The sequence below is a fragment of the Schistocerca serialis genome, chromosome 4 (genome assembly GCF_023864345.2).
Source record: "Schistocerca serialis cubense isolate TAMUIC-IGC-003099 chromosome 4, iqSchSeri2.2, whole genome shotgun sequence".
NCBI classification, from domain to species: Eukaryota; Metazoa; Arthropoda; class Insecta; order Orthoptera; family Acrididae; genus Schistocerca; species Schistocerca serialis.
In genome coordinates this window covers 824,000,477-824,022,953 of record NC_064641.1, presented here as the reverse complement: position 1 = coordinate 824,022,953, position 22,477 = coordinate 824,000,477, and the positions used below count along the sequence as shown (strand labels likewise).

Sequence of the window (22,477 nt, the reverse complement as noted above, 5' to 3'; positions counted from 1 at the left end):
GCTAAACAGTTAAACACAACAAGGCTGACAGTGAAGTCTAGTGATAAGAGAATATTTTTCGGGTGATAAACAGCATAGGTAATGGGCAGCTATCAACAGGCACGGATACCGGGTTGTGTTCTGGGAGGGGTGAAGTCACGGTTTCTCACTTTCTACTCATAAACCTCCAGCCCTATAAACGTAATTGGCCGTCATTCTCACTTTTAACGTACCATAAATGTAAAATGGCCATCTTTCAGTACTTCACTTATCACTACGATTGTGAACGCAGGATAGTAAATTATAACTATGAGAGAGTGTAAATGAGAGAAATGCTGTATCCTTCGGTCGTTTCCCACTAGATTCAAGACGATGAGTCGTACTGTTATATTTTTCCTTGTGGTGGGGTTTTTATGTTCTGAGTTGCCTTACCTGTGGTTTCCCGGTTCTATCCGTGTACTTACGAACCGTGACCAATTTGACACAGACACCAAGTTTCCTGGCTGCATTGTCTTCTGCAGCTGGTCAGTCCGCAAGCGCTTCCACGTCACCTAGCGCTCAAGCGAGCAACTAAAAAGTGTCCCCTGTGCTGAACATAGTTTGTAATTTCTAGAATTCTTAGACTTTTTAGACTATTTGTATAAGATAAATACCGTCTTTTGCAACTGTAATAAAAGTCTTATTAACGCCAAAAGCGTGTCGGTTTATGCTAAAACATCTTCAGTTGTCACTGTAACAATATGATCTTTGAAACTTCCTGGCAGATTAAAACTGTGTGCCCGACCGAGACTCGAACTCGGGACCTTTGCCTTTCGCGGGCAAGTGCTCTACCATCTGAGCTACCGAAGCACGACTCACGCCCGGTACTCACAGCTTTACTTCTGCCAGTACCTCGTCTCCTACCTTCCAAACTTTACAGAAGCTCTCCTGCAAGTTTCGCAGGAGAGCTTCTGTAAAGTTTGGAAGGTAGGAGACGAGGTACTGGCAGAAGTAAAGCTGTGAGTACCGGGCGTGAGTCGTGCTTCGGTAGCTCAGATGGTAGAGCACTTGCCCGCGAAAGGCAAAGGTCCCGAGTTCGAGTCTCGGTCGGGCACACAGTTTTAATCTGCCAGGAAGTTTCATATCAGCGCACACTCCGCTGCAGAGTGAAAATCTCATTCTGGAATATGATCTTTGTTTTTCCCTTACAGAATTTCTTTCTAAGATCATGAACAGTTCGCATACTGCAACTTACTACTATAAACAGTGTTGCTTCTTATTGTTACTCACAGTTATTTTGTTGCTTACGTCATTCTTCCTGTTTTTCCACGTATATGTGTTACATTTTAATGCACAGCACTTTCACTAACACTAAACGTATTCACATTTTTGTCTGTTGTGAACAAACACTGTCATCTGGCCATTTCGTGTGTTTTGTTATGCCACTGCGGGATGCATTCATCTTTTGTTTCTTTTGGTGGTGGTGGTGGGGAGAGAGAGAGAGAGAGAGAGAGAGAGAGAGAGAGAGAGTTTGTAAAGGGAGCTAACTTGTTTTAACTACTGTATGTGCAAATTATTGCTTTACAATGGTACACTGGAGATTGATCTAGGAAGAGGATATTGCCAAGTTGCGATATTATTTTCTGGTGTCTAGGGGTCAAAGAGGAGAGGGATTCTTTCTCTGCAGTATGTTTGTTTAGTTTGAAAAACGTCTGGTTACTGCTGTTTGTCTGGTCGTTTATTATACGTTTCCTATCTGTTATTGATTTTTTAATACGGAAATTCTCTTGCAGATTTAGGAGATGTTTCTTATAATGAATCTGACTATTTTCATGTCCTTTTCTATGCAACAAGAGATAGACTCAACTTACATTTACCAAGAAAAAATAAACATAAAACTTAAAACAACATTTTCTACCAAAGAATAAAACTGTACAATAAATTACCAAAAGAGATTTAAAAAATTACAAAAATACACTTATTTAAAAAGGTAGCTGATAAGTACCTGTTATGCAATATATTTTATACATTGAAGGATTACTTAGATAAAACAGAGTAAGGGTTTGATAAAAAAAATGATATACAAGTAGTAATAATAATAATGATTATAAAACAACCAACATTCCACATAACACCTTCACTTTATGTGTTTTCCTTCTTTTTTCCTTCCTAAAAATACTTACGCCCAAGCTGTGCATAGCACAATAATGGCAACTCTTTTTCTTTCTGCGGTCAACATCTCACCCATTATGGAGGGATGCTGACTCAGTTTTCCAGGATAGCAAATGGGAAGTTGCGGTACAGAAAATGCCCAGATATCACCAGAGATCACCAGTGTGTGTGTGTGTGTGTGTGTGTGTGTGTGTGTGTGTGTGTGTGTGTGTGTGTTAGTGAGTGAAGTGTTATGAAACAATGTGTGTATAGTGTGTGCAATGACTGACAGTGAGATTTGAGTGAACAGTGTGGCATTACATTGTTTAATAAGTTATTTGTAAAAAAATTATTGTATACCAGGAGTAAATATAATGATTGTCTCCAACTAGAAGTCTGTAAATATATGTGTATACCAACTAGATTATTTTAAATCGATCTAAACCTGTAAATACTTTGACATGTCCTATATCTTTGTAAAAAGAGATCTACGCATGAATAAAGCTACTACTACTACTACTACTACTATTGTAGTAGGGTCGTGGTCTTCTTGCTGGAGGTGTTCTGCAAATGTTGAACGGCTGGTGTCATATTTCCATGCTCTTTTATATTCTTTATATCTTATTTCAAAGGTTCTGCTTGTCTGCCGTAAGTATAGAGCATGACAGGGTACTACACTGGAGTTGATAAATGGCAGATTTTTTTCGCATGTCAGTGTGATCTTGCTTTTTTATTTATTTCTGTATAGAGTTATTACTTTGGTATCTCATTTTTATTCCTTGTTTCTTGAGAATGTTCCCAATTTTTGTGTCAATTTGTTTCTGTATGTGAGTGTGTACCAGCTTCTCTGTGAGTTTCTGTGTTGTGGCTTGCTGTGTAGTGGTGATGATGTTGGTGTGCATCCCGCAGTAGCATAACAAAACACACTAAATGGGGAGATGACAGTGGTTCTTCGAAACACACAAAAACCGTGAATATGTTTAGTGTTAGTGAAAGTGCTGTGCGTTAAAATCTAACGCTTATACGTGGATGAACAGAAACGAAGAGAACTGTGAGTAATGGTTAGAATTAATTCTTTAGATTACAGTAAGTTACAGCATGAGAACTGTTCACGATCACAGCAAAGAAAATTGTAAACGAAAAACAAAAACACTGAAGATGCTTTAAAATAAAGCGAAACGCATTTGGTCTTAATAATACTGCCATTGTAGTTGCAAAAGACAGTATTTAATTTGTGTAAGTTGTATATCTGCACCTGCGGAAAAAGGAGGTTGATAAAGAAAGAAGACATGTACTGGGTGATCAAAAAGTCAGTATAAAACTGAAAACTTAATAAACCACGGAATAATGTAGATAGAGAGGTAAAATTTGACACACATGCTTGGAATGACATGGGGTTTTATTAGAACAAACAAAAAAGTTCACAAAATGTTCGACAGTTGGCGCTGGACTGCAAATCGTCATTGTACGCATGACAGTCGTGTATAAAAGGAGCTGTAATGAGAGAGAGAGAATCAGATGCGCCAGCAGTCGCAGCATGTTGACGTTACCTGAAAAAGCTCTTTTAGTGAAGCTGTATTATCAGAATGGGGAATGTGTTAGTTCAGAGTTACGATCCTATCGCCATAGGAAGGGGATTCGTACGGGTAAAGGTCCGTTAGCAAATGCAGCTGTGGCGAGAATGATTTCGAAGTTCGAAGCCACGGGTTGTTTAGACGATAGACCCAGTAGTGGCCGACCGAGCACAAGGCGTAATGCTGCTGAGACAGTTCAGGAAGAAATGGAGACTGTAGCGGGTTCGTCTATGCACGGGGAAGTCAGCGCTCGTGCAGTCGCACGTCGCACCGGCATTCCATACACTACTGTTTAGTTGGCACTTAGGAGTACCCTCCGATCCTATCCGTACAAAATCCATCGGCATCATGAACTGTTACCTGGTGATTTAGTGAAGCGGAGGGCACTTGCAGTGTGGGCGTTTCAAAAGATGGCGGAAGATGGCGATTGGTTGAGTAACGTGTTGTGGACCGACGAAGCTCATTTCACGCTCCGAGTGTCTGTCGACGCCCACAACTACAGAATTTGGGCTACCGAAAATCCTAGAACTGTAAAAATCCTAGAACTGTCGTGGAAACTCCATTGCACGACGAGAAAGTCACGATATGGGTTGGATTTACCACATCTACCGTTATCGGGCCTTTTTTCTTCGAGGAATTGCCTGATTCTGTTTTGTAACTGCTGCCGTGACGGGTAAGAGGTACGCCGATATGTTACAGAATCGCATCATCCCCAGCCTGGCTGATAAACACCTGCTGGAACATACGATGTTTATGTAGGATGGCGCTCCACCCCGTATTGCTAGACGCGTGAAAGATCTCTTGCGCGCGTCGTTTGGTGATGATCATGTGCTCACCCGTACTTTCGTCATGCTTGGCCTCCCAGGTTCCCAGACCTCAGTCCGTGCGATTATTGGCTTTAGGGTTACCAGAAGTCGCAAGTGTATCGTGATCGACCGACATCTCTAAGGATGCTGAAAGACAACATCCAACGACAATGCCTCACCATAACTCCGGACATGTTTTACAGTGCTGCTCACAACATTATTCATTGACTACAGCTACTGTTGAGGAATGATGGTGGACATATTGAGCATTTCCTGTAAAGAACCTCATCTTTGCTTTGTCTTACTTTGTTGTGGTAATTATTGCTACTATGATGAGATGAAGCGCCATCTTTCGGACATTTTTTGAACTTTTGTATGTTTTTGGTTCTAATGAAACCCCATGTCATTCCAAGCATGTGTGTCAATTTGTACCTCTCTATCTACATTATTACGTGATTTATTCAGTTTTCAGATTTATACTGACTTTTTGATCACCCGATATTTCTAGATTGTTTTCACGCTACTGCATTTTCTGAAAATTATCTACGGCATTTGGAAACTAAAGTACTTTAAGTAAAATTTTCTTGGGGAAGGGGGGAGGGGGACAAGCTCATGACCACCTCCCTCCACCTCCCCATTGCATACGTGCTGGGACACGAAGTGGAATAGAACGAGGGTTAGGACTGTTTTTTCCGATAGCCGCGTCAGCTCTGAGGCATTGATCCCTGGCGCCTGTTGTAGCTGAGTTGGAGCATGAGATGTGCGGCGGTGTGTTGCAGGCGGCCCCGTGCCGCTGCCGCGGACGGTGGAGGGCGTGGTGCGCGTGGCGAGCGGCGGCGGCTGGGGCGCCGGCGTCCACCTGGGCGGCGGGCTGGTGCTCACCTGCTCACACGTCGTCAGCAAGGTACTGCCTGCGCCACTCACTCTCACTCATCCGCTAAGTTAAGCGAGAGCTGGTGTGTCCCCTTTCTACTCGATAAAACTCTTGTCGACTTCAGTCCAATGCCTGTTTCGAAACAGCTCCCTACGCTAGTCTATCCTGAGCAAGCCTCTCCACCACCGCATAACTACTGCAGCCTACATCCACTGGCCTCCTCCTCCACTCGAACACATCACCCTCTTCTACCAAACTGACCATTCCCTGATACTTCATGATATGTCCTACCAACCGATTCCTGTTTATAGTCCAGTTGTACCACTTCGTGATAGTCCACAGCAGCGTTTATAACCACTGAGACAGGGCTGCGCAGTACACAGCAATGTAGGTAGCCAATCAGTGCTCACTCTGTAAAATTCCGTCATGTTTGAGTGTTCCTTTATGCTCTAGATTATCTAATATTTGTGATATTCGGTGTGTTCTCAGAGTTTTCTAATAATGGTTGACACACCTAGAAGGCACAAAGTGCTTCACAAACAGGAAAGGCACCCGTGCTTGTTCTTCATACGTGAGGCAGATTCGGGAGAGCCAGTCTGCGACGTTGCCAAGGTGCAGTAACGTGATGTAGTTTCTGTCTATGCACTTTCAGCCGATTTCACAACGCAGCATTCCTTGTGAGCTGTTTGGCCATAGGCCATTAACACTGTCGCCAATTACAGTTATTCGACCTATCCATCCGGCCTTCTGTAGCACCGCTTTCCAGAAGCCCCATTCTTTTGTTGTGTGGAGTGTCTATCATCTACGTTTCACTTCCGTACACGGCTACACTCCAGAAAAATTCATTTAGAAAAGATTTCCTAATTTAAATTCACCCCTAACAAATTTTTCTTTCTCAGAAAAGCGTTTCTTGTTATTCCCAGTTTATATCCTCAAAAATGGTTCAAATGGCTCTGAGCACTATGGGACTTAACATCTGTGGTCATCAGTCCCCTAGAACTTAGAATTAATTAAACCTAACTAACCTAAGGACATCACACACATCCATGCCCGAGGCAGGATTCGAACCTGCGACCGTAGCGGTCAAGCGGTTCCAGACTGAAGCGCCTAGAACCGCACGGCCACACCGGCCGGCGTTTATATCCTCTGTACGTCGGCTATCGTCATAATTTTACTGTACAAGTAACAAACCTTTAATGACCCATTTCCTAATCTAATTCTAATACGCTCTATCATGTACTGCTTCATACACAATGGTGAGGAGAGGTGGCCTATAAAGTATTGCAGCAGGCGTCGTCATAGGGAAGCAGGACAGGAGCAGAAATGATTAGCGAACATGTAAATGCAGTACACACAAGTTTTACTTAACTTGTGACTTTCTGCAATCATCGCGAAGAAACCTTACAAAAGAATAAACAGGAATAAAGTTCAGCTATCACAAGAAGCAAAGGAGTATTATACAGTATAGGGCTGCCACTACTAATGCAGTATCGAACTGTCGAAGGCTAAGACTGAAGACTGCAACTGAGACTGGGCCGTGCAGCTACCACCAGACATACTGTACCCTAGCAGCAGGGGGCACTCGTAGTCGGAGCCTCTGAAGGTGTGGCTCAGCGGGCACGCGTCATTGGATCTGCCTGGTCCCCGTACACCACTATCGGCATCTGTCGGAAACGTGCGTTTCTGCTACCAAATGTGAGACGCAGGGGGAGGTGCTGTCAATCTGTCGTACCACACATTCCATTACCCTTCTCTTACTTTTGTTGATATTCATCTTATAACCTGTTTCCAACACATTATTCATTCCATTCAACTGATCTTCCAAGTCCTTTAGCGTCTTTAACAGAACTGTATAATGTTATTGGGAAACCTGGAAGATTTATTTCTTCTTCCTGCACATTAATTCTCTTTCCAAATTCTTCCTTGGTTTTCTGCACTGCTTGCTCAGATTAAATAACATCGGGTAGAGTACCAACAACTACATATCGCTCCATTCTCAGCAGTTCTTACCCTCTAATGTTCTTCAGTCCTTATAAATGCAGTGTATTTTCTCTTTTGCTGTCTTCAGAATTTCATACACGGTATCCCAGGCAACATTTGCAAAACCTTTCTCTGATCTGCGAATGCTATAATCATTTTGTTTGCCTATCTTCAACCTACGCTACCTGTTAAAAAGTATTTGAACACCTGTTAGTGGGCCTTAATAAGTGATGGGTCCACCCTTCGCCTTTGTGACAGTATTAAATCTGCTGGGGCCGCTTTAACGAGGTGTCTGCTGCGATTTATGTTGGTATGACTACCAACTAGCTTTCCACCAGGATGAATGGCCACCGCCAAACTGTGCCGACAGAAAAGTAGACCACCCTAGTGCACAACATGCAGCTGAACATAACACACTTGATTTCAGTGGGTACTCCACTACCCGAGCCATCTGGACCCTTCCTTCCAACACCAGCTTTCCTGAACTGTGCAGAAGGGCGTTCTACTTACAACACATTCTCCGCTCCTGTAATTATCCCAGCTTCAACCTACGGTAACATACTGTCCCCACACCCTCCACCCAACAGTTTCCACCCCCTCTGTCCTATCATCTCCTCCACATTCTCGTCTCGCACTTCTTTTATTTATAGCCCTCTGCCAACGATTCCGCCCGTCTTTCCCCATTCCTCTCCTTTCTATTCCTTTTTTCTCCACCTCCTTACCCCACAACCTCCTGACGTTTCGCCTGTTGGCAGTCTAGTCCCTCCACACTCCACCAGACAGCATTCGTTTCTCTCACTACCAATTCACTTCTATCACTTCTCCTTTCCCCTCCACATCTCATCCAGATTGCTGCTTGCATCCCGCATGATGTTGCATTCCGACCGGAGCTGCTGGAGTTGGCGAACATGTGTGCGTGACGTGTGTTTGCTTGTGTATATGTGTGTGTGTGTGTGTGTGTGTGTGTGTGTGTGTGTGTGTGTGTGTGTGAATGTTGTATGTCTGTCTTTCTTTACCGAGGAAGGCTTTGGCCTAAAGCTACATGTGAGTGTCTTACAATCGTGCCTGTCTGCAACTAAACTTTATTTTGTGTAATAGAATGGATGCCTGCTCTTTCAACAGGTGAAATATTGTCGCACAGTGATGATAGAGTGGTGCTTAACTGAGGGACCTGGGATCAATTGCTGGTGCTGGCAATCGCTTTCTCGTGCTTTCTTAAAGAGACGACATGTGTAAGTTTAGAACACAGTATTAGTAACAGAGACTAGGCCATTCTTTTAATGTAGACGTTGAACCGCGTGTTAACCTGCAACAGATCAGAGCGCCTTGGACTCGGTCCACAGAGGGTTTTGATGGCTATTTCCCGTAGTGGTACACCCCTCCCCCCTTGCCTCCGCCCCACATGGGTACACACAGGCTGGCGTCAGCGTGTCTGTTAGTGCAGTGTACATATCAACGCCATTCTAGGAGAAGTCACACGAGCTTCTAGGCTAAAATCGAATGATGGCATAGCTCAGTGGTAGGTAATGCAGGTTGCAGACTTCGGTTCATTGGCAGGATACTGAAAAATACACCCAGTCTAAAAGACAGTTAACGAATCAGTTATGCCTTCCATCTTAGAATACTGCTCAAGTGTGTGTTTCTAATTTCGCTTCTGGCGCGAAGTCGTGTACCCACACCTCACCAACAGTAATAAACCGACTGATAGAATAAATGCGATTCTTTGTCCAGCGGTCCAAACATTTCAATTCAATTTGGAATATGTTCTTCGTTAACATTCAACAAACGCAGTACTCGTTTTGCAGACATCTTTCACATAGTTGATCTATAATACAAAATATTCTGTACCGTTTCTTTTAATATGCCAATGGCGTCAGCTGTTTCTTACAACATGCATGAATGACGCCCCATACCATAAAGTACACTTCTTCAGTATCTACGCCTGCGTCTTTTCTTACTGAAATATCATATTACTTTCAGACAACAACAAAGAAGTTTTGCATCACCTCGGTTCCGAGAGTTCCGGAACTCGTACAGAAAATTGGAAAAGAGATCAACATAAACAGCATTTCCGCCCTTTTTATTGCTAATAAAAACCACACATTGCATATTGTACCACCATACAACGAGACCATCAGACGTGGTGATCCAGATTGCTGTACGCACTGGTATCTCTAATACCCAGTAGCACGTCCTCTTGCATTGATGCATGCCTGTATTCGTCTTGGCATACTATGTACACGTTCATCGAGGCACTGTTGTCCAGATTGTCCGACTCCTCAACGGCGATTCGGCGTAAATCTCTCAGAGCGGTTGGTAGCTCACGTCGTTCACAAATAGCCCTTTTCAAATTATCCCAGGCATGTTCGATGGGGTTCATGTCTGAAGAACATGGTGGCCACTCTAGTCGAGCGATGTCGTTATCCTGAAGGAAGTTATTCACGAGATGTGCACATGGGGGCGCGAATTGTCGTCCACGAGGACGCATGCCTCACCAATATGCTGCCGATATGGTTGCACTATCAGTCGGAGGATGGCTTTCACGTATTGTACCGCCGTTACGGCGCCTTCCATGACCACCAGCGGCGAACGTCGGCCCCACATAATACCACCCCAAAACAGCAAGGAACGTCCATCTTGCTGCACTCACTGGACGGTGTGTCTAAGGCGTTCAGCCTGACCGAGTTGCCTCGAAACACGTCTCCGACGATTGTCTGCTTGAGGACATCAGCGACACTCATCTGCGAAGAGAACGTGATGCCAGTCCTGAGCGGTCCATTTGGCGTGTTGTTGGGCGCATCTGTATCGTGCTGCATGCTGTCGTTTTTACAAGGATGGGCCTCGACATGGACGTCAGGAGTGCATTTGCGCTTCATGCAGCCTATAGAGCACAGTTTGAGTCGGAAAACGACGTGCTGTGGCTGCACGAAAAGCATTATTCAACATGGTGGCGTTGCTGTCAGGGTTCCTCCGAACCATAATCCGTAGGTAGCGGTCATCCACTGCAGTAGTAGCCCTTGGGCGGCCTGAGCGATGCATGTCATCGACAGTTCCTGTCTCTCTGTATCTCCTCCATGTCCGAACAACATCGCTTTGGTTCACTCCGAAACGCCTGGACACTTCCCTTGTTGAAAGAACTTCCTGGCACAAAGTAACAATGCGGACGGGATCGAACCGCAGTATTGACTGTCTAGGCATGGTTGAACAACAGACAACACGAGCCGTGTACCTCCTTCCTGGTGGAATGACTGGAACTGATAGGCTGTCGGACTCCCTTCGTCGAAATAGGCCCTGTTCATGCATTGTTGTTTTCATCTTTGGGCGGGTTTAGTGACATATCTGAACAGTCAAAGGAAGTGTATCTGTGATACAATATCCACAGTCAACGTGTATCTTCAGGACTTCTGAGCACCGGGGTGATGCAAATCATTTTTCATGTGTGTGTGTAAACATTCACCAACTGTGGGTAAATTTATTTGTACGTAGGTGGTCCATAAGAATTTTATGATGTTGTGGTATTGCAGTTTATTTATTAGGACGAAATACATATTACACAACTAATTTCAAAAGCTGTGTCACCAAAACTGTACCGCAAAACAAAGTGACGTTTGATTTCCGCTGTTGCACAACATGTATAAACAAAACAAAAACAAAATATTTTTTATATCAGCGCCACACTCTGTCATGTTGACAGTTTTACACCTTAACGCCAGTAGCAGTTCGACTGCTGGTGATCCTCAGTGCTTGAAACCAGGATACAGGAAAGTAGCACGTCTCTCTCTCTCTCTTTCTCTCTCGCCGGCCTGTGTTGCCGAGTGGTTCTAGGCGCTTCAGTCTGGAACCGCGCGACCGCTACGGTCGCAGGTTCGAATCCTGCCTCGGGCATGGATGTGTGTGATGTCCTTAGGTTAGTTAGGTTTAAGTAGTTCTAATTTCTAGGGGACTGGTGACCACAGCTGTTAAGTCCCACAGTGTTCAGAGCCATCTCTCTCTCTCTCTCTCTCTCTCCCTCGTCCACTCATTATCATGACCTACAAGACTTATAACAGTAAACGGTTCAAATGGCTCTAAGCTCTATGGGACTTAACATCTGAGGTCATCAGTCCCCTAGACTTAGAACTACTTAAACCTAACTTACCTAAGGACATCACACACACCCATGCCCGAAGCAGGTTTCGAACCTGCGACCGTAGCAGCAGCGCGGTTCCGGACTGAAGCGCCTAGATCAGTAAACGGCACCTGGAAGACTGCGTAGGAAGCATTGCAGCTGAGCTGAACAAAGAATGAAGGGATGTAATATCGCATCCACAGGGAGATGAACACACAGGAAGACTGAGTGAGGAGTCAGCAGTGCTAGCCATGTCCGCCCCTGGTAGCTGAATGGTCAGCATGACGGATTGTGAATCCTCTGGGCCCGGGTTCGATTCCCGGCTGGGTCAGGGACTTTTCTCCGACAACGGACTGGGTGTTGTGCGGTCATCATCATCATCCTCATCGACTGCAGGTCGCCGAAGTGGCGTCAAATTGAAAGACCGGTACCCGGCGAACGGTCTGCCCGACGGGGGCCCTCAGCCATACGATTAAATAAATAAAGTGCTAGCCACTAAGGAACCTCCGTACCAGTCGCCCATATGGCTTAAAGAAACCTTGAAGAAGATGTCCTCAACGCGAATGTTGATTTAAACAATTGTTTTATTAAGCATGGCTCTGGTAGAGGTGGCATGCACTTACCTTCCTCAACCTATACATTGAGGCAAATATAAGGAGACGTATATAGTTTAACAAAGTGTGGTGTGCGTACTGTAAGACCTTCGGTACACACACCATCAGATTATTTGACTTGTCGCTCTAACGAAGTAGGCGAGTGTCAGCAATATGTCTCGTGGTCTTACAGTGGCGTGTTTATCTTCTGCCGTTAGGTCAGACGATAGAAATGCCACTGGCACGCTTAGAGTAGCAGATTGACGGTGACCAACTTTAAACAGAACTTGATTAATTTTCACACACATTTATTAAATTAATAAAAATCATAGAAATAACTTAACTTGGTTCTGGATGCTATTTACAATTGACAATCTGAAGTTCCTTTGGTCTTGGTACGTTAATCTTATTCTCACATATATCTGATACTTGACAAAGTATCTATACATTTCTCTTCATGGCTATGTACAGGAATATGATAATCTTATTAGGCGCAGACTGAAACTTGACTATAGACTGGTGCAGGCTAATGCAGACTGACTAATCGGAGGTCTGTACACTCGTTATAATACCTCGCGCGTTCAGGTATCACTGCGCGAGTGTGATCCGCGAGGAGAAAAGGTTCTACGTTAGCAGCAATCTCATTGGCTGCGTTACATATTAATACGCGGATCGGCGGAAGCAGAATTTGGTCCGTCTCTAAGACAGCGCCATCTCGTAGTGCGGAGACGGACGAGCGCTGCGTCTGCGCTGTTGTGCTTAGCGGGGCGCGCTCTAGTGGGAAAGTTGTGTACGCGCTGACTACGCGGAACTATGTACACAACACAAAGGCTTCGGTCGACCGCACATCTTGCATTTTTTGCATTAACAAATCATTGCTAGACGTGAAGGAAGCGATGATTGACAGAAAAACATTGTTATAGATGGCTGGCGACGTGTCTCCGGATTTTGGGATGTGTAGCCTGGTATTCACTGGCGGAGCCATCAACCAGCACTATGGAAGCTTTAGGATACCTACATCAAGATGGGTGTTGGAGAATTTCAGCTTTGCACATTTCCAAAAGAAGTCAAATTTGGATTGAGGTCGGGTCTCACTTCAGTGCACAGTGTTAACTTAACGCTTAGTGTTGTAAGTTAGTTACATTAACCACTAAACCACATCGCTCAGTTCCATTACATCAGAGGTCTTCAGACAAACTTTTTTTTTCTTCAGAATTCGTATTTGGCTACTAATCACACAACCGCTTTATTAAATCGACGACGTCATTCATGTCAAGCGCTTCTATTTCCGAAATGAGTTAAGCGATTGTTGTTGTTGTCACGTACTGATGCAACCCCACAGGCAATTTTAAGTTGACAGTGCAATGCAAGTTTCCGTCAGACGCCGAAAGCGGTCATGTGGGGTCCAGTGAATCCATAGAGCACGCCCGCTCGGTACCACGGCCGCCCCCTGCCGCCGCAATATAGCACGGCCCGCGGCTGCCACGAGCCCACCCGTGCTTGGGGCCTATTCGCTACGTGATGCTACACGTACGACGCCTAGTCGCTCCTCCAGCCCGCATCTCGTGGTCGTGCGGTAGCGTTCTCGCTTCCCACGCCCGGGTTCCCGGGTTCGATTCCCGGCGGGGTCAGGGATTTTCTCTGCCTCGTGATGGCTGGGTGTTGTGTGCTGTCCTTAGGTTAGTTAGGTTTAAGTAGTTCTAAGTTCTAGGGGACTGATGACCATAGATGTTAAGTCCCATAGTGCTCAGAGCCATTTGAACCATTTAGTCGCTCCTCCAACTCCATCGTCCATGCTTTAGTACAGAGAGCCGTCTTCCTTGTTAACACTGAGATCTGTACTCTATTTCTCGCTATATTATTTGTACTGAGGTTTCGTACACTTGGAGACGCACAAGTTGAATAACTGTTCAGTTCACTGTGTTATTTTGTTCGCTAGTCATTTCTATCCCCGTCCAGCTTTCGTACGACGACAGTTGCCGCACCACTCAGTAGCCCACCGATCCGCACTATAGTGTACAAAGTCGCTCACAATACTTACCATGCTACTCTTTTGAGTACAAGCTTCTTCATCTCCAAACAACTTCTGCAACCTGTATCCTTCTGAACCTGCTTACTGTATTCATCCCGTGGTCTCCCCCTATGATTTTTGGTCGCTGCACTTCCCTTCAGAACTAAATTGGTGATCCATTGATGTCACAGAATGTTTCCTACCAACCGATCCCTTCTTCTAGTCAGGTTGTGCTACAAATTTCTTTTCTCCCCATTTCTATTCAGTACCTCCTCATTAGTTTAATGATCTACCCAGCCATTCTTCAACATTCTTCTGTAGCACGACATTGCAAAATCTTACGAACTAAAGTCAACGAACTGAAATACTATCCAGGGGAGAAACTTGCAACGAAAGCAGGGATTCACTCCTAAACGGTTTTTGCTCGAGGAAAACAAATTTCTGGATTAACATACTGCCGACTTCGCTGTAATTAGAAATGGAGAACAGCCTTACATTGGACGTGGACGGAGTAGGAAATCAGGCTCAACATTTTAGAAGTAAAGAATCTAAGCATTAGTCTGAAGGCAGTTTGGGAAACCGCAGAAACCTTAAGGAGGATGACTAATCGGAGATCTAATGCCGATGCTCTTGTGGTTGAAACACCTTGTCATCTCGTTGTACTCCTGAAGCAGTGTAGAGTTTTCTGTAAACAGTTAAGCCTCATCCTGTTCTGTCAAATGCTTAAAAATGAACCAAGGCCGATTAAGAAATACGCAGTAAATCACTCAGCCGTCTACTTATCTAAATCTTAATTCAATACGAGTGGACAATGCGACTTCCTTTGTAGATACCAATACTGTTAATGACTGTCGCGTAAATCTATGTTAAAACACTTTATTTTGGTCTGTACTGCTCACAGGCACAAGGATCAGAGCGTACACTCGATGTCGAAAGCGGACGGTAACTCATGATAGTCTGTTGATACGGAAGACTTTCTGCGTCTAATACTTAACATCTGAAATGTAACTGTGCATAGACACGAACTATTACATCTAATCGTTCAGACATAATCCTAAGTCAGTACATTCGAAATCAAGTCGTTATAAATAAAATTAGAAGAAAAATATGTATATGAAGATTATTTTATGCGTCTTATCGCTTCACTACCTTGTACCTCTGATTCGACCACAGATAACAAGATCTGTGCGTATTCCTGAGAGCAAGTAGAATGATTTGAATCAATGGGTATAGCTAAGCGCTTTTGCGAGTGATTAGAATCTGAAATTATCTTATTTTCTACAGCAAATTTGTTCAGCCGCCTAATTGGAAAAAGCTTTCTTCCTCGGCACACAGTGGCCTTTTTCCATGCAGTGTATAAGAGTTCTTTCTTACGTTTATCTGCTGAATGTGGGGTACTGTAACGGACATGTGTGTCCTGTTGTGTCATATTTGTATTGTATGGTGAAGACAAAAGGGAGAGGAAGAAAGCCGATTCTGTTACACCAGTTAGCGTGCTCCTCTCAAATAGCACCAACGGGACGGAGCCGCCGAGCTTATGACTCCGGATCACCATCAACACTCTCACAGGTGTTAATTTCGTGAGAACATTGAAGAGAGGTTTGGAATTTAATCCATAAAATTGGCGTATGGTCCGTGACGAGGACTTTTGCACCACCACCTCTTCTCCCCTTATCCAAGGGAGTGCAAATGCGACCTCCCACTCCTTTATCCGCCGTGATGAATCTCGAGCTGTGACGTCACCTGGCAGCTACTGCAGTTTGTTTACAACGGTGTCGCTCAGTGTTTCTATCGAAGGCGTGCATGCGAGTTCGTGTTACACGTTAGTTTGTGTGTAACTCTTGTCCTGCCGAGTGTTCAGTTGGAAAGGAATTGTTCCGTGAGTCTTGTAGCTCCGTTCTTGGAATTATGTCTTCAAATACGTCGTATTGTGCAGTTGCTGAATGTAGTAATAGTGGACGTAAGACTGAAGGCGTAATTTATCATCGTTTTCCAAAAAATGTTGAACTACAGCGTAAGTGGATTGCTCGTTGTAAACGAGAGGACAAAATTAATGTTAATAATGCAAGAGTTTGTTCTGAACATTTTTGTGAAAGCGTTTACAAACGAGACTTGCAGAATGAATTGTTAGGTCTACCTACACGGAAACTGCTACAGGATAATGCTGTTCCGTCTCTAAAAATACCAAACTGGCACGGAAATGTATTCGAAGTTCCTGGTCCCAGCACCGCGAATGTTACCGGTAGCGTTCTAACAGAGAGAGAACGTCGCTGTGACACTAGAACAGTAAAAAAAAAAGTGCTCTCTCAACGTTGAAAACTTTATCTCCCAAGAAAAGTAAGCTGGACAAATCCAGCAACACAGACGTTTTTACTGATCCGCTAATTTCAATTAAAGACCAGGAAATTCAAGCACTGAAGAAAGAATGGGTTAGTTTGAAGATTAAAAATGTTCGACTGGAACAAAGAATTAAGCCCATGAAAGAAGTTATAAAGCAAGCTAATCTATAAAACCTAATATGTCTCACACTAAGAAGCACAAATGTGTATGCTCGGATGTGAGAAGTACACTTTCTCAGTGTTTCACACCAGGACAAATTCGTTTTCTGTTAAAGAAGAGGAAGCAAGTAAAGTGGTGCTCAGAGGACATTGCAAATGCTCTCACATTGAGAGCTTTGTCTCCTAAAGCATATGCCTACCTGAGGAGGAAGAATTATCCTTTTCCCTGCAGGTCAACACTCCAGACATGGACGAAACAGTTCAAGTGCCGACCAGGTATTTTGAAACCAGTTTTGGAGTTAATTAAAAGTAGGTCAGAAATGTTCACATCATTAGAGGCGATTGGTGTCCTAAGCTTCGACGAGATGAGCATTGACGGTCGTGTGACTTACGATTCGTCCGACGATGTAGTACTCGGACCACACAACAATGTCCAAGTCGTCATGGTTCGCAGCTTGTTTTCAAAATGGAAGCAGCCAGTGTATTATGACTTTGATGTTGCAATGTCTAGTGATTTGTTGCAGAATGTCATAAAAAAAGTTGAAACAGCAGGAATCCGTATTGTAGCTGTTACGTGTGACATGGGACCAAAAAATATGAATGTGTGGAAGCAACTTCGTGTGTCTACATCCAAGACATTCTTTTCAAACCCTGTTGATAACAGCAGAAAAGTTTGGGTTATTTTTGATGTTCCACATTTGCTCAAGTTATTAAGAAATCTTTGCCTGATGGCACTGTGATTACAAAAATGGTTATAGAAAATCTTCTTCGACATCAGAAAGGCGATCTTTCGATCAATCACCACATATCGGAGGTTCATCTTAACGTTAGTGGACGTGATCGTCAGAATGTCCGAAGGGCTGCACAGATATTTTCACGTCGCACTGCCCAAGCTGTGAGATACGTTCTGCATAAAGATCGCGAAGGAAGCTTCATTGAGCTCGTGAACGATGTTTTCGATGTGCTGAATTCGAGATACCCTCAAGATGAGAAAGCTCCGCTTAGAAGTGGTTACGGGTTTCATATCAGAAGTCAGAAAAACTCTCTAAAAAGATTTCTTGAAATGTGCTCTAGTATGCGAGTAGGAAAAAGAAACAGTCTTCTCCCATTTCAGAAGGGATTCATTATATCAATAAATTCACTTTTTGGACTTTACAATGATATGAAAAATTCAGGAGCGACTTATATATTGACAGCCAGACTTAATCAAGATTGTCTGGAAAATTTCTTTTCCAGGATCCGTGGCCTTGGTGTCTTCTACAACAATCCCACTCCTTTCGAGGTGAAAAACAGAATTCGATTATTAATACTGACTGGAAGTGCAAGTGAAATACCTTTGTCTTCTGGTGCTTCGACTTCAGTGGACAGAAATGATTATTCTGCTTCTGAAAATTACCCGAAACCAGCTGATGAAACTGAGGAAGATTTTGCACGTTTTCTCTCGAGTGAATTATGTATAAGAGTAACTGATAAATCATTTGACGTCGCTACAGATGACGAAAACTTGCTCTTAGATTTCGAGCTCAGTGATTCAGTGTGTACCAGTGAAGACGTGAATGACGATGCTCTAAAATATCTAGCAGGATATATAGCATTCAAGTGCGAAAACGTTGACAGTTCTTTGGGAAATACAGCAGGGCAGTGTGTTGTTGATACAGAAGTCTGAAGCAAGACTGGATTACCATTATTTCAAAAGGGGGCCTCATTTCTCCCTCTACTGACTGGTTTGCTAAAATACGTGAGTTAGAAATTATATTTGCTGCTTTTCATGGATCAAATATTTCTCATTGTAATAGAGTGATGGCAACCTTAGCAGATCATATAAGTGCGAAATTTCCCGAACTTAATAGCAAAATAGTTCAGTTATATGTCAGAACAAGAACTTTTATACGGATTAGACATTTAAACAAAAGAGCCGAAATTGATGCAATGAAACGGAATTCGGCAAGGAAGAATCGGCTCTGGTCAGCGTCGCCTTCAGCATCTTCGACGTAGGTTCTGCACCAGCTTTGTAAGGTAAGTTCGAAGATTACTATCTTTTTATTTACAAAAACATGTGTAAAATCGGCAGTACCCAACTGTAAAACATTTACCGTAGCCAGATGCCTAAAACACGAGCATGAATGCGGATGCGAACATCGGCCACTAGTTTTGCGTGGCGATATATCATCATTGCTACTAATATTTAACGCATTTCTTTCGGAAACCTTGTATATAATATTAACATGAAGTGTGTTCAACCCTGTGAGCGCGAAACTTTACGTTATATGAGAAGAGAAGAGACGTGAAAACAGTTATTTTTCAATCTCTCATATTCTACAAACGGAGACTGCTGCCATCTGGCTGCCGGGTGACGTAACAAGTCGCTGACCAATGAGAGCGCACTAAGCCAATCTGGCATACCTTTTTTATTCTATGTTCCATGCCCTTATCGGCCAAGGGTGAAAATTTCTCCCACCACCAGGGTCGAACCGTCTACCTCCGGGTCAAGTGCCACTGCACAGGAGTGCAGTACAGAGTTAAGCCGTGCCTTAGGTTCTGATGCTTATGACAATGCATGGAGTACGGAGGCAAGCATAAATGGCATAACCATTACTCTGTCTAACAATCAAACAGCCAGGAAGTACAATTACAAGCTTTACTGATAAAAAGAAACACGTTAGCTCCCACAGAGGCCCGGCAGCACAAACTGGAAACTTCATTGACATTTCGATTTTTAATTTTTTAGTTTCATCGGATCTGAGGCACTGGAAAAATAATAAAATTTCAGTCGTCGAAACGACAAGAAATTTTAGGGCCTGTGCACGAGAAATAAAATGAGAAGCATTTTTACTTTGTGAAATCGAGACAGTTGAGCACAAATATCATTTTGTTACGATTTGGTATGTATTTCTGTTGAGTGAGTTCATTACTTCTGTATTTCGGAGACAATTCAGCATGAGAAATGGTTCGAGAATATTAATTTAGGTCGTCCTACATGAACTGTACTGAAGACTTGGCTTACGTCCATGGATTAGACTCTCAAATGGCGTTGGTATCACTGAAATTTTGTTTTCGTTCTGGTGATATATATTGCACGATTCTGTGCAACAAGTACGAAGTTCTCGAATTGCCTCTCAAACACCTTTGTTTTCGACAGTGTAATGTCAAAGGAAAGTCTATGAACGTAGTTGAAATCTTATAGTAATTCATATCCATCATTTCCAAAAGTTAACAAATAGCTTGTGACTTGACATGTAACCGATTCAATTGTTTTATTTTTTCTCTTTTAGAGCCATAGTCGGTGACGTATAAGTGGGTTATAAGCAGATGGAGGAGTTCATCGTGTATACGGAAAATATGCTTCATCAGGTACTGGGCTTATATCATTAGCGGGACGTGAAAACAATTATTTTGTGCAGTGGAACGGCGATTTATGAAACATTGTGTCAAAACGACCAAATTACATTAGGTAAGCGTGCGAATGTAGTATACTGTTGGTACAGCATATAACGGAATACTTCAACAGATGTTCCTTGATAAAAATGGACTTATGTTTTAATATCAGATTTGTTAATTGTTTTTCAAAAAGAAAATCGCTGCATTAAGACTGACCACAGTTTCTAGAATCTGGTCAAGAGTAATAGAGTATTTCAGTCAGTGTTCTTGGATGATAGTCCGCTTGAGTTCATCGTAGCAGCTGGTCACGTTGGAAAACTAAATTTTTTGAGTCACTGATTCAATACAAGTGTACAGTTTTGAAATCATCTCTCGGGTAGCTATGGACCACGCTAATTTCAGTCTCTTTTCCTTTTGAACTTGAAAATTAGCTTGTATTCCTTTCCGATGAGCTTCATTACTGTCCCCTGTCCACATCCAGCTGTTCTACTTATGGTTTGGTTGGAAAACCTGTTCTCCATCAAGTTTCTGACATGTGATATTCCTGAAATTGGCAAGTCATTTTTCTCTCCTGTAAACTAAGCTCCTGTATTTTTCATAAAGTATACAAGGATTCAACTAAGCAATTTTTCTGAAAACATTATCGCAATTTTATTATTTTTGCTGGAGCGCTCAACAATTTTCTCATTTCATTCTTTTCAAACGAATATACACACATCAAAAATGGTTTTGCAACACCTTGGGTTCCGATACTTCCGGAACCTGTACAGAAAATTATAATAGTGATCAATATAAACATTATTTCCGCCTTTTTTATTGCTAGTGAAAACCACACATTGCATGTTCTACCACCATACCGCGAGACCTTCAGAGGTGGTGGTCCAGTTTGCTGTACACACCGGTAGCATACACACCGGTAGCACGTCCTCTTGCATTGATGCATGCCTTTATTCGCCTTGGCATACTATCCAAAATTTCAGCAAGGCACTTTTGGTCCGGACTGTCCCACTCCTCAAAGGCGATTCGGCGTAGATCCCTCAGAGTGGTTTCTGGGTCACTTCGTCCATAAACAGCCCTTTTCAATCTCTCCCAGGAATGTTCGATAAGGTTTATATCTGGAGAACATGGTGGCCACTCTAGTAGAGTGCTGTCATTGTCCTGAAGGAAGTCATTCACATGATGTGCACTATGGGGCGCGAATTGTCGTCCATGAAGACGAATGCCTCGCCAATATACTGCCTATATGGTTGCACTATCGTTCGGAGGATGGCATTCACATATCGTACAGCCATTACGGCGCCTTACATGACCACCACCGGCGAACGTCGGCCCCACATAAAGCCGTCCCAAAACAGCAGGGAACATCCACCTTGCTGCACTCACTGGACAGTATGTCTAAGGCGTTCAGCCTGACTGGGTTGCCTCCAAACACGTTTCCGACGATTGTCTGGTTGAAGACATATGCGACACATCTGCGAAGAGAACGTGATGCCAATCCTGAGTAGTCCATTCGGCATGTTGTTGGGCCCATCTGTACTGCGCTGCATGGTTACAAGGATGAGCCCTTCCATGAACGTCGGGAGTGAAGTTGCACGTCATGCAGCCCATAGCGCACAGTTTGAGTCGTAACACGACGTCCTGTGGCTGCACGGAAAGCATTATTCAACATGGTGGCCTTGCTGTCAGGGTTCCTGCGAACCATAATCCGTAGGTAGCTGTCATCCACTGCAGTAGTAACCCTTGGGCGGCCTGAGCGAGGCATGTCATCGACAGTTCCTGTTTCTCTGTATCTCCTCCATGTCCGAACAACATCGCTTTGTTTCACTCCGAGGCCCCTGGATGCTTCCCTTGCTGAAAGAACTGCCTGCCACAAAGTAACAATGCGGACGCGATCGAACCGCGGTATTGCCCGTCTAGGCATGGTTGAACAACAGACAACACGAGCCGTGTACCTCCTTCCTGGCGGTATGACTGGAACTGATAGGCTGTCGGACTCCCTCCGTCTAACAGGCGCTGCGCATGTATGGTTGTTTACATCTTTAGGCGGGTTTAGTGATTTCTCTGAGCAGTCAAAGGGACTGTGTCAGTGATATAGTATCCACAGTCAACGTATATCTTCAGGAGCTGTGGGAACTGGGGTGGTGCAAAACTTTTGTTGATGTTTCCAGAATGAGACTTTCACTCTGCAGCGGAGTGTGCGCTGATATGAAACTTCCTGGCAAATTAAAACTGTGTGCCCGACCGAGACTCGAACTCGGGACCTTTGCCTCTTGCAGGAGAGCTTCTGTAAAGTTTGGAAGGTAGGAGACGAGGTACTGGCAGAAGTAAAGCTGTGAGTACCGGGCGTGAGTCGTGCTTCGGTAGCTCAGTTGGTAGAGCACTTGCCCGCGTAAGGCAAAGGTTCCGAGTTCGAGTCTCGGTCGGGCACACAGTTTTAATCTGCCAGGAAGTTTCTTTTGTTGATGTGTTCGAAGGAAATCCTCGTTTCCGGATGTTGTCTGTAGTTTTCTCCAAAATTGAATGTAGTTCATAGTTGTCCTCTTCCA

General features: G+C 43.8%; 1 protein-coding gene across 1 annotated transcript in view; it reads left to right on the top strand.

Moving 5' to 3' along the window:
• LOC126474794 (peroxisomal leader peptide-processing protease-like) overlaps positions 1-22,477 on the top strand; it is a 787,868-nt gene that overhangs the window by 692,994 nt on the left and 72,397 nt on the right. The window contains exon 6 of the mRNA XM_050102270.1: positions 5,269-5,393. Within this exon, the coding sequence (XP_049958227.1) occupies positions 5,269-5,393 (125 nt within the window). The remainder of the gene's footprint in view (positions 1-5,268; positions 5,394-22,477) is intronic.